Genomic DNA, 13,758 nt, shown 5'->3' on the forward strand with positions numbered 1-13,758 from the left:
AAATGAATGATTAAAACATTAAATTCATGGTTTAATACAAGGAAAAACAATAAAAATCGACATACCTGATGCGTGTCACTATTTGTCAAAGAGAAATACATAAATGGAGGAGGTTGTTGTGGATCCTCGTTGGTCACCGAAGCTTGTAGATATTAGTCATGGGAGCTCATAGATTTGCCGGTTCATGGCAATAGCTACCCAAAGGTTTTAGATCTAAGCTATTTCAACACGTGTTAGTCCTTTTTTGTATGTTTCTCATTATATCTAAGACATTTTGGCGACTTATATCTGGATCTAACTTTTTTTGGTCAATTAGTGAGAAAATACTAAAGATGAGGCAGTGGTTTGAATGTAGGTTAACGTTTCCGGTCATGTAATAGATCTGATGTGTCGGATATTGGTGGTGGTAGTGGTGGGAAGTCGTTAGAATTTGGTGGTAGACTAGATCTGGACCAGATATGAACATATCTAAACCATATCGGAATAGATTTGGTGGCGTTTCACATAGATTAGAAAGAAATACATGGATGCGAACCTTTACGGTGGCGGTGGTGGTCGACAGTGGTAGTGGTGGTGTAACGTTGTCAGTAAAATGCAACAAAATTTCTTTGAAAAATAGCACCAAATTCTTAGAACTATATCAGATCTAAACAAATCTGGTATGAGAAAGGGCAATGGCGGTTGTTGTTCTTGGTGGTAGTTGCGATACATGATAGATCCGAAGGAAATGAGAAGTGGGGGCGATTTAAGCTTTAAATCTAATGGCAGAGAGTGGTGGAGAAATAGATCAAAGTGGATCTAACGGTTTTTTTGGTGCTTGTCGGTGTAGATCTGAAACAAGGATGGTGGAGTTGCCGAAGAAAGGAGGTATCTGATGCAAATCTAGACCTGTAAATTGTTAATCACATAAGATATTACACATAGTTGGTGTTGTTTCACCAAAAGTCGAATAGAATCAGATTTTGGCGATCAACTACAATGATGGTGGTCTGCAGTGGCGGCAATCTACAACGAACATGGTCTATAGCGGCGTCGACGGTAGATGAAGGTAGTGGTGGTAATTGGTGAAGATATTGAGAGCGTTTGTTTTTGCGTTCTTGAAGTGTATATAAGTGTTGGAATTCAAGAAAAAATGACTAGATCTTCATTTCTAGTCTCAGGTTTGCATTGTGATGTTTAAACAAAATTTACCATCACGCCCTTATTATTTTTGGCATTTATTGAAACTTCAAAAAAATATCAAAGATTTTCAATTGATAAGTGTGCCCTTATCTATAAGGTAAAAATAATAATTCTTACAGTTCTTAAGGTTTAAAAGTTTTCATTTGAATATATATATATATATATATATATATATATATATATATATATATATATATATATATATATATATATATATATATGGGAAAAGTGAATATACCCTTAAGGGTATATAAGCTTAGGTACCCAAACTCACCATAATGCGTTGTTTTGTATCATATAATACATTCTAATTGTCTAATGTTCTTATAATTTAACTTCTAACTTGATTTACTTCCAAAATTTTTATAAATTACACATTTATCTTTCTCTTACATAATTTTCATTTTCATCTACAATATATATAGCCTAATAAGTGTTCGGCAAAAAGATGTGATGTAAGAGAAAGATTATACGGAAATTTCAAATATCTTGAAAGTAAATCAACTTAAGATTGAAGTTTATGAACATTATAATGAATTTATCAAACAAAACGACGTATTATGGTGTGTTCGTCGGGTACCTAAGCTTATATACCCTTAAGGGTATATTCACTTTTCCCTATATATATATATATATATATATATATATATATATATATATATATATATATATATATATATATATATATATATATATATAGTAGGTGTTCGACAAAAAGATGTGATGTAAGAGAATGATAATAGTGAAATATCGAATGTCTTGAAAAAAAAATCAAGTTAGGGTTGTAGTTTAACAATATTATAATGAATATATCAAACAAAACGACGTATTATGGTGCGTTTGGGTACCTAAGCTTATACCCTTAAGGGTATATTCACTTTTCCCATATATATATATATATATATATATATATATATATATATATATATATATATATATCTATTAGTTTTTTATTATTTGCAATATAGATATCTGTATTGACATGAGGTCGCAGAGGGAAAGACAAAGCAGACAGCTGTACATGGGATCAAATTTTTTTAGCACAATTTTTTTGTTATGTTAAATATGTCTATACATTTATTTAAAAATAAAAAAAAACTTAGATTAGCGATGAAAACATGTTTTTTTTTTCTCATACAAGACATTTGAATATATTTACGGGCCTGAGTATTGATATTTATATGTGACAAAACTAATTTATAACATGCATATCACAATTAATTAAAACTATGATTATTAGTACTGAATGTTGTAATAAATTTTTAAAAATATATAGATGTTGAACTTTCATTGTTAAATATAGACATTATTAATTTTTATATGTAATGTTTTTTTATAAGTTTGTTTATTATATAGAAAAGATAAATCTATGTATTTATGTTTGTATCATGTATGTTTGTAACCAGTAAATAAGACCAGTAAAAAGGGCTATCTTATATGTGGCTCTATTGTGTTACTACAAATTTTACAGTGTTTTTTTTTTTTTTTGTTTTTTGTTTTGTTTTTGTTTTAAGTAAAGAAATAATAAAGTAAAATAAAATAAAAAGGATACAAGAGACACTTTTAGTTACTCATAAATTCCATGTATATATTTCATATATCGTCCAAGCTGAGAATTGAAATCTAAAGGGCATCTCATCACCTATTAAAATTAAAACAAATCAATCGAAAGAGTTTAATTTTGAAAGACATTGGAATAACTAACCATCATCTAGAACTTGAGAGACCGACCTAATTTCACATCGATCCTTCACTTCCTTGACTTTTAAAACGATACATTTGTATTTTGTTGAATACGTACGAGAAACTTGTGGCACATTTTACTAGTCTTTATGTTTGTTTTTTCGTCTATAAATAGAAAGCCTTTCTTTGTTTTTGTTCACCAAATTAAGTAGACAACTTCACATATCATACTTAGGGTTCCAAAAGAGAAAAACCAAAGATGGGTTTGATTACGAGAACTTTTTTCTTGATCGCCATGGTTGCATGCTTTGCTTCAGTTGCTCATGCCATTGCAGGCCAAGCAACTTTCTACACTCCTCCCTACGTGCGTAAGTACATATACATACATCAAAGATAAAAGTAAATTCATTTATGATCATGCATGTAGCTTATTAATGTTGAGATTTTGAATGTTGTTTTATGTAGCATCATCATGTTTTGGCTTTGAAGATCGTGGGGTTATGATTCTAGCAGCAAACAGTGGTTTGTTTGCCAACAGAGCTGCATGTGGAACTAGGTACCGTGTTACTTGCACCGGTAGAACCAATGATGGTGTTCTGAACCCATGCACAGGAAGAAGCGTTGATGTAACTGTTGTAGATCTTTGTCCCGGATGTGCAGCAAATCAAGTTGACATTTCCCGAGAGGCGTTTGCTGTGATTGCTAATACGGATGCGGGGAGAATTAACATTGAATATAACCGGTAATTATACATGTAACCTTTTCTATTTGCTAAAACTTGTATATTTTTGTTTAACTTTTGATTAATTTTTACTTTCTTTGTGATTTTCAGGATCTGATTTAATAAAATACGTACACATTCATGCCAATAATCAGTTTTCTTTTGATTATAAGTTTGGTTTGACATAAATGATACTCAGGGGAAATTAAATAAAGCATATGCTTGTATACGTTTCGTGGCAATGTATATGTTGAATAAATATTTTTGCATTTAGTTATAAAACATTACCTTTCCTTCTGTATAGAGTTGAAGTATTATTTCCTTTATCTGTTTGACGTCATATTTCTGTTCTTTGTTCTCAATTATACTTATATTTGGGAATGTGTCTACTTTTTGAATAAGTGAATATGAATATAATTATATTAATAATAAATAACTAGACATGTGGGATAATCAATAAATTAATAAATTAAGAAAAAAAAGAAACCGCATGAAAAGACATCTTCTATTTAATATTCTAATACATATCCATAATTTAATCAATTTTTTAGAGTTTAATGGATTGTCACATCATTTTTCTATATTCCATATAACTCAATAAATTTTTCTACAATACATTCAATTGTAGAAGTTCAATAAAAAATTACAAAAACTAATTGATAATATTATTTAAAATTAGTAAACTTTCCTTTTTCCGTTGAATAGTTCAATGGTTATTGAACTTCAAATCCGTTGAATGCCAAGATGGCATCTTATTGTGGTAGAGTTTTATCGATTGAATGATAACTACACTTGTCACCTCATTCAGTTATTTCATTGAACTTACCATTGTAGATGTTGTAACAAGAAAGGCGGATGATTTTATAATTCAATAAGTAATAACTTCTTAATATAGAAAAAAGAAAAACAGTTGGTCGTGAATATGCTTTCTTTTACAGTCACCTTCTCGTTCAAAGACATAAATGACGAGTTTAATGTAAAAGTAAATTATATTATTTCAAAACGGGTTAAATAACTAGTTAAATCGCTTAAAGAACTTGGTACTGTAGCGGAGCCGGCAAATCATATATGTGAAACGACCAATCACAGAACCCAGTTTTAAAGGGGATTGTTGATATTAGGCTTTGCGGTATGGATCCCCCCTGACTACACGTGGTGCATACGTGGCATGGCCACCTACGCGTGAACACCGCCCCAGGTGTGCGTAGGTGGCTTGTGGTGTGAGGCTGGCTACAGACGAAGACGACAGACGTGATTGGTGGACCATTTTGACTATTCATTTTTTTTTCTTTTGACCGTTACCAAGGTAAAAAAAATCAAACAAAACTTAATACACATATATAAATACATACACAACATATAAACAAACACATTCTCATTCACATCACAAACATATTTATATTCCCTCTTTCAAACATACATATGAATAATTTCGCGGATTCGATTGCTTCTTCTTCATCCGCTGATGATAGCTCTGATGAAGATGACTTGGTGTTGCACACGTTGTTGTCTACGACAGACAATAAGGTGCAACAAAGAAGCGAAAGTTCAAATACTGAGAAGATACATAGAATACTAGTTTATTAGAGCTAAGATCAAACCAATCTTAGATAAGTAATTGAACTAATATATTAAGTTGTGCTAGAAAACTCATATTATGACCGTACGTGTGTTTTTCAAAGCAATCTTACATAGCTCCAATTTTATTTAATAATTGATTATGTGTTAACTATTATGTGACCATACATAGATTTACATGAATTAATTAATGTTAGTAAATTTAGAGTTGAATTGCTAATACTATCCTAATTGGTCACCAACAGTAATTGTCATAACTAATTTATAAACCATTGAGGGAAAATGGATTCGAACTAACAGGTGTGTTTTGTTTGTTGATTCAATTTGTGTTAAAGAATTAAGTTTTTCTAAACTTGTAAAATTAGATAAAAACCCCTTTATTTATTAGAAATTGGGTTACTTTAATAGTAAGTAGATTGATTAATTAAAATTGTTCTCTGTGATCGACACCCGACTTACTCAAACTATTCTATAATTTGACTAGGTACACTGCCTAGGTGAATTTTAGTTAGTTAAGTAGTTAGGTTATAAATTTAGAATTAGGTGTAGCTAGATAGGTATAGCTATTTGCACGCATAAAGTTTTTGGCATCGTTGTCAGGGAACGACGTATTTAATTCTTGATTTATTTGCTTTAAATTAATCGATCCTTTTTGTGGGATAAAAACTGTAAAAAGTTATTTTTCAATTTAGTTTATTTTCTTCCAGTACTGAACTCACGACGTGAGCTTTATTGGCACACGCCGTGAATCCAGTAATTTCCAGTTTTCTTTGTTTTTCCATTTTAGTTAAGTTTTACGTTTTTATATTTGTTTATATTGCAGAAGTTCATGACTAGAGGTTCTAATACACCTTTGGTGCCACCACTTAAAGATCCAGAGTCAGCCTTTCACTAGAAAAGGGATAAGAACGCAGGAGTGAATGAAACACCAAAAAATCATCTTTCGAGGACCTCAAATCAGTCTTTGGAAAGAAGTCAGGAAAGAAAGTGGGAGAGTCGAGTAGATCATCAAAGGACAAAAGCAAGATATAAAGCTTTGAGCAAAATCGAAACCCAAAGGAATCCGAGTACGAATCTGACCCAGAATTCGAACTACATAGAAGTGATTCTAAAGACGAGCCAGAAAACGAGATGGTAAACATTGCGGATATGTCCATGGGAGGTTATAAGAAGTGAATTAGAGATGATGTTGGTTGGGGGTCACTACAACCTGCAATTCCTGCCACTGCCACATTCTAGCTGAAAGGACACATCCTTACTACACTTAAGGATATTCCATTTTATGGGAAGGATCATGAGGATGCTTTTAAGCATCTAGATGAGGTCAATAACATTGCAGATTATTTCAATACCCCTAATGTTCCTAGAGAGACATCTTTACTGAGGATGCTACCAGTCACTTTTAAAGGAGCTGCAAAAGACTGGCTGAAGGCACTACCACCTGGTGCAATCACTACTTGGGCCCAGATGCGTGAGCAGCTTCTAGAACAATTCTACCCACCTTCCAAGATAGCTAAACTCAAGAAGGCAATAGCCAATTTTGAGCAAAATACGGGCGAGTCACTTTACGAGGCATGGGAACGCTACAAAGGTTTGTTAAGGAATTGTCCTCAACATGACCTTAACATTCAACAAGAAGTATCCATATTCTATGATGGGGTCAATGTCATGACAAGACAACTCCTTGATTCTCAAGGACCACTAATAAAGAAAAATCCAAATGAGATGAACGTGCTAGTTGAAGAGTTCGCAAAGCATTCTCGTGAGTACCACAATCCAAGGCATAGGCATTAAAGGAATTGGGGGAAGAAGTTATGAAGACATGGCTGTTGTGCTAGCAATGCTCAACACTATGGATAGGAAGATGACCAAGATGGACCAGTCAATACATACTATAAAAGTTGGTTGTGAAAGGTGCAATGGTCCACACTTGACTAAGGATTTCCAGTTGGATGAAAATGGGTATAAATAAGCTCAAGTATCCTATTCTAGTGGGGATAAATATGATGAAGATTGGAGAAAACCAAATAAGGGGTGGCTTCCATATGACGAATACAACAAGCAAAAAGAAAAAAAATATAAGCAAACAGGCTGAGGCTTCTACCAAAAAGAGCAACCACCAGCCGAGAAGAAGGTTGACTTCAAAAACATATTGACACGACTTATGGAAGCTTCCGGGAAAAGACATGATGATATCGATGCAATGCTGAAGTAGCACATGAAGATGATGAAATAACAACATGCAATGATTATTGATCAGCAAGCCTCATTAAGAAATTATCAAGCATCGATCTATAATCTCGAAACCCAACTTGGTCAATTAACAACTATGGTGAACAACAAATTATCCTCATAAATTCAGGAAAAACAAACTCAATCCAATGTCTGATGATCGAGACTGAAGATGAGGCCATTTCTGAGTTCTTAGAAGCATTAGAGGAGGAGGAAAAACCATCCGAACCAAAACCGAAGCAGTAGAAACTTGAAAATAATATTATTGCTGAAGAATCGAACACACGAAGTGAGCCCTCTATGCTCACGACATGGGATCGCTCTGAACAGAAAACTTCACAAATTGTTCCGGCTTATCGTCCGCCTTTACCATTTCCTCCCTAAGCTAATCTTATTCCACTGGAAAGGGAGCATTGGAGTTTATAAAGCACGTAAAGGGTATTCCTATAAATACTCCTTTTATTGAGTCGTTATAAAAAATTCTCGAGTACGTGAAGTTCCTACAAGATTTGATAAACACTCATCAACAATTGAAGAAAAATTCCAAGGTAATTTTAAGTGAGCAAAATTCAAAAGTAGTGTTGGGAGAGTTACCTAAGAAGATGAGAGATCCAAGACGCCTCACTCTTCCATGTGAATTTGGGAATAATATGAAGACTTATGCTTTAGCCGATTCTAGGGCTAGCATAAATTTGATGCCTTATTCATTTTTTCAGAACATGAATATTCAGAAGTTTAAGGCTATGAAAATGACTATTCACATGGCAAACCGTTTAGTGACACAACCCGGGGCATTGTAGAAGATATTCTAGTGAAAATTGGGAAATTCGTTTTTCCAATAGACTTTGTAGTTTTAGATATGAAAGAAGATCCCAATGTTCCGATTACTCTTGGTCACCCATTACTTAATACTGTTGGAGCCTTGGTTGATATTCGTGAGTCCAATCTTACTTTGAGAGTTAGAGATGAAGAGGAAACTTTTGGAGTACGAGATGGATTTCAAGGAAGTTATGTCCATAATGGGTTTCGAGCAATACATCATTCCTATGGTGTACATGCAAACCCTAATAGCTTTGGATCTAGTTTGTCTAATGAACATGCAATTGATAATCCAAAGCCATAAACCCTATATCTAATAAACTATAACTGAAATTAGGGTTTACATCTTACCTTTGACTGTTATATAGCAATAACAATCAATCCTTGGCTTCAGAAAGCTTAGTGCCTCAAGTGTTGCACCTCTAATGGAGTCACAAACACCACTAAGCAACTTGGATGAAGAGGGAGGAGAGAGGAGGCACCAAAAACGGCTGGAAACCCTAAAGGAAAACTTAGCCACGTTTTTTGGTCTCAAGGGTTCTTTAAATAGGTAAGTAATTAGGGTTATCTAACAACAAAACCCTAATTTGACTGCTTAAACCCTAAGCAGCCCATGGACCCCTTCTGGAATATGCCTTGGACGATTTCTAATGGGCTTCCCCATAGAATTCGTCCAAACTATTATTCCAATGTGATCCATTGCCCAATTGCAATTATCTTATAATTATAATTCCAGTCCCCCTAAGTTTAATTAATCTCTTTTAGCCACAAAATTAATTCTTTATTAGTTCGTGACTAATATTAATTAAACAATATGATTTCTCCTTTAATATATTATACTCATAATATATTAATAAATCATAATTAAACCTTTCTCTTCTTAATTCATCCTACATATTACTATGGTGAAGGCAACCCAAAAGGACCATGCTCATAATTGGGTTAAATACATACCAAAATAGTTATGGACTTACACACTAATCCAACAGTCTCCCACTTGGATAAGTCTAATAACTATTTTGCATAACTTCAGAACCTGATCAGCAATCGTAGCTCTCAAAATCCATTGTCAACTCTGATCTTATCAGATACACGTGTCCTTTATATAAGGGATCATATATTCTTCCATTCTCAAAATATCGTATAGACACGAGACATGGATTTAAATCATTCTCTCTATCTATGTATCTTTTCCCGACATCCGATTTATGACAACTGACAACAGACTACAATTGAACACCACAACTTAGTCCAGGCTTGGCCAAACGCTTAGGGTGTCATCACTAAATCATTGAGGGGACCACAGATATCGCTTTTATCCTACTTTGGGTAAAAGGAATGGATAAACTTTGACTCAAATGCTCGCTTGCACCAACTAATGGAATCACACACAACAGTAAGTTTTATAACAATGTGCAACTGACCAACAAATAACAACTCACACGTCTCGATTTCAAGAGTATACAATGTTATCGTCTCACATCATTCGTGAAAAAATCCATGAAGTGATTATCGTGAGCGTGGGTTTAATTCAATACTCTAATCTTATCAAAGCACTCATAAACTCTACAGCAAACTTGTACTATGTCTAATATAACGCCCGAGTTTTGGGGCTAAGCATTTTTGACAATGTAATAGTCTAGGTCAACTATTTTGAGTATTATGTGAATTATGTGTATTTATGTGCTTATTATTTAATTATAAATGTATAATTAATAAAGAAGAAAAATAGGCGTCAAAATTAAAGTGTGAGATAAGTCTGATATCTTTACATAAAGTTGTAGTGGTTGAAACAAGGATTCCGGGGATATAAAGAATGCCAAAATCCGAGTTATAACGAAGAAGTTATGACATGTCGAAGTTTCGCCACGGAATCGGCACGATACCGGGAAGCGTAAATATTGAAATTACGATAGAGCGAGATTTAGCCTTAGTGATCTAAACGAAATTCGTAGAATGCGTTAAACTGAGAGTGTTCATAAAAAGAACGCCCAAATCTGACTTCGTATGAAGAAGTTATGATTTTTCGAAGTTTCGGATTAACAGTGTACAGCCCGAAATTCGAATATTAGATCGAGCGGTTTTTAGCCAACATGACCTGAACGAGAATCGAAGATCTTGTTAAGAGTAGCGTAACGAGAAAAAGATGGGTGAAAATAGACGTCGGATGAAGAAGTTATGAGAATTTAACAGACCAATCCTGTCCCGGCCTGTTAATAATATAACTTTTAAAATAGAGTCAAAATTAGTCGACAGAGTCTAAATGAAAGTTGTAGAGTATGTTTCCACCTTCGCGTGGATATAAAGAACGTCGAAAACGGAGCTTGTACGCGAAAGTTACGAGTTTTTAAAGTTGATGCATGAAATTGCGAAGTCTGTTGCTAAATTGATGACGTGGCATGATCTGGACCGTCGCTTGCTGATCACGCCTTGCTCCGGATTCACGCCACGTTGCCCTCGCATCTACGCCCCACGTCCGAGGCCGGGTACACCGAACGTACTTCGGTTCTTATCTAACCTATGGAGTGTGAGCCAGCTGGTGCGAGGCTGGCATGCTTATCCGAGCTACGCCCAGCGTAGTGTTGCTGGACGCCCAACGTAGACCGAAGGTTGAGGCCTATAAAACGAAATCGAAGGCAGCCTCATTTTTCACACATTTTTCACTTCTCTCTCTACAATCTTTCTCTCTCTAAGGTTCCAAACCCTCTTTAAAGTCTAGGTAAACCCCTAGCACCCTAAGGAAGCCCCGAGGCTCCCGAAGTCCCGAGAAAAAGGGTCTTTCGGTTTTGAAACGCTGCTCCAAATAAAGCCCGGTTTTCTTTAAAATCCGCTGTAAGTGAGCTACACTTACGTAATTTTTAATATAGCTCTCAAATAATTATAGTAATGTTATTAAGTCCTTAAAACAATTATTTGGGCTATTATTATCAGTTATATTGAGTGTTATTTAACGCTTATATAATAGTAATAATAGTCAGACTATTAATTTGTCACGGTTATCGTTAGACTAAACCCTAGTGGTATTGGTACTAGGTTTTATCGAAGGAAAATTGTTTTGACAGTATCGAAGCGTTGTCCGAGTGTTGAATCACCACCTTTCAAGTGAGTGCATAGTTACTTTATGCTTACACACAGATATTAAGTATTTTATATAAATTACGTGCTATGTGTGCATATTATCTGAATACTTGCTATCTATGCTGGATGAACGTTTTTATACATGTTTTCAATGATTTAAACTATATATGTATTTTATATCTACGAAAATCTTGGGGTAAAACATGGGTAGATGTAATAGGTGATGTGTGATAAAATGATGAGAGGCCTCGATGTTGATGTTGTTGATTCTGTCATCTAGCGGAGTATGGATGACGACCACGGACTCTTCTAGACAGTCCAGTGGAACACTAGCAGGCTCACAACCTGTAGGTGTTGTGAACAATGTGTTCACCGGTGTACTCCATCCCCCACATGGTTGCCTTTAGGACATTTATTGCTAAGGAATCCCCTTAGCAGTAGTGTCCATCCCGATGATGATCCTTAGGCTAGGTCCCTTATGATAGGTGTTTAGGGACGTAAAGTGAGGATAACGGGAACGGGTAATCGGGTTATTGTTGATTGATGAAATTAATAAACTTATTTATTGTGGGTTGAAAACCCTATGTGCTCACCAGGCTCCCAAGCCTGACCCACTTAGTTTCTTGTATTACAGGTAGTGGCGCATGAGCATAGATGTGATGTTTGGATGAGGGATTACGGATATAGGCCTATAGATATGAAATAATGTAGTAAGGCTTATATTGTACTGTTTATGCTTTTGATATGTATCGAACATGACATCCCAAGTCTTTTAATGAAATACATTTCTTTGGAAATGCTTTGGATAAATTTTTATCATATTTTGTTTTGGGACAAATTCCACAATAGTTTTATTTAAAATGTTACTCTGATTTTTAAACAAAGCATAAACCAAATCGGTCTTTTCTGGCCGTGATTTTGGGGATGTCACATCTAAACACTTTAGACAATCTACAGTCAGATTCATGACAGTCTTCCTTCATACCTACTTCCAACGTATGACCGAATGTGGAGGTTCGAATAACCTAGTTATTCTGGAAGTCAAAACATGCAAAATGAAACACAACGACAATACTTAATCCTATATGGCCCCGAAACTTTTGAGCGTAAATAAAACACTTTTATTTAAACACCATATTTACTACTCATTATTCATTGTTTAATGTTTCGGATAATCAACTTATTCCTTGAATTTCAACAATAGTCGTCCCATGCACACTATGTTACCTATGATCCTTACTTTGTGAAATAGATAAATTGAAAAACTTTCCAATAAATCTCATTTCACATTTCCCAATCCTCATCATTAGTGTAAGAATACCAAATTCTTGCCACTTTTGGAATATATCAGAATCTAACATTTTATGCAACGATCCTTTCGTAATGTCATAGCACAAAAGTCACCAAGACTTGGCTAATGAAATTCCAAGGTATTCTATCGGAAATTGTTACAAGACAATTCAATATACGCGAAGTCTCACATTCAAAGTACATTCCTTTGAACATCCTTCTTGCATAAAAGTTTCTAATCTAGCCATTGACTCTCAATATCCAACTCCCAATATGGAAACATTTCCATATTTGCCATATGACAACTCATTCTAAATAGAGTCTTATTTCTTCAAAATAATGTCAACATGGTCGATCCAATACTATACTTCCAACTACTCACAAGCAACAAATCTTTGGTGAACCTTAGATCATCCTTTGATAGTTGTTTAATTATTTTAGCCAAAACCATTCTAGTTGTTTTTCCCTCTTAATGCGCTAAGCATTTGGAAAATTTTAGAATTATCAAACATTATAGCATATGCAATCGATCCTATACCTGAAGCGTATGGAACACGATTCATAATGTCTCACATGAAGACGTGATACTTTACCAGTCTCCTGCTATAATATTTCTAATTGCCATGTTCTCACAATTTTGATTATGAAAAGGGATTCCATAATCATAACTAAATTTTGAGAATGCAATTATCCTTTTCATATATAGAATTTCCTCATGTTGAACCATTCCAACACAACATTCATATATATATTTGACTAAATTTGATTAAAATTCCACAATCTAAGCCTTTAGATTTGAAATGAAGTATAATATTCTCTCCCTTAATGATAGCAAAACAACTTTTCAACCCCTACAACTTGGCAAAGTGAATCTTTGTTTTCTATAATTAATATTGCTAACTTGAAATACTTGAAATAATAATCATGCTCCCACTAACACGATGATTATTACCATACAAGCATAACACTTATGCTCCCACTAGCTTTGACATATATTCAGAAAACATCTGAACTTCCAGAAAACAATGTTTATTGAATTCCTTAAGTTCATATTTCTAAATACCTGATGCTTTGATAAGCCTTTATCTAAGCTTCTTGACCTCATACACCTTTGTCTTAGAAAGCTCACATGTGTGTCTAAAGAAATTCAGAACTTATGTTACTAAGTCCCAAAT

The 13,758-nt window shown here is 34.3% G+C and overlaps 1 protein-coding gene and 1 non-coding gene across 2 annotated transcripts; one reads left to right on the top strand and one right to left on the bottom strand.

Annotated features, from left to right (window-relative positions):
- The first annotated feature begins 3,067 nt into the window (after positions 1-3,067).
- LOC145062428 (EG45-like domain containing protein) lies at positions 3,068-3,868 on the top strand. Its single transcript, XM_079010036.1, has 3 exons — positions 3,068-3,233; positions 3,331-3,607; positions 3,698-3,868. The coding sequence occupies exons 1-3, from the start codon at positions 3,125-3,127 to the stop codon at positions 3,702-3,704; spliced, it is 393 nt and encodes a 130-aa protein (XP_078866162.1). The 5' UTR covers positions 3,068-3,124; the 3' UTR covers positions 3,705-3,868.
- A 2,811-nt stretch (positions 3,869-6,679) lies between these two features.
- Positions 6,680-6,786, bottom strand: LOC145065124 (small nucleolar RNA R71). Its single transcript, XR_013688275.1, has one exon. It is a non-coding gene; the product is annotated as a small nucleolar RNA R71 (small nucleolar RNA).
- Positions 6,787-13,758: the final 6,972 nt, after the last annotated feature.

This window comes from Lactuca serriola, chromosome 7 (assembly GCF_051521515.1).
Source record: "Lactuca serriola cultivar US96UC23 chromosome 7, Lser_US96UC23_V15, whole genome shotgun sequence".
NCBI lineage: Eukaryota > Viridiplantae > Streptophyta > Magnoliopsida > Asterales > Asteraceae > Lactuca > Lactuca serriola.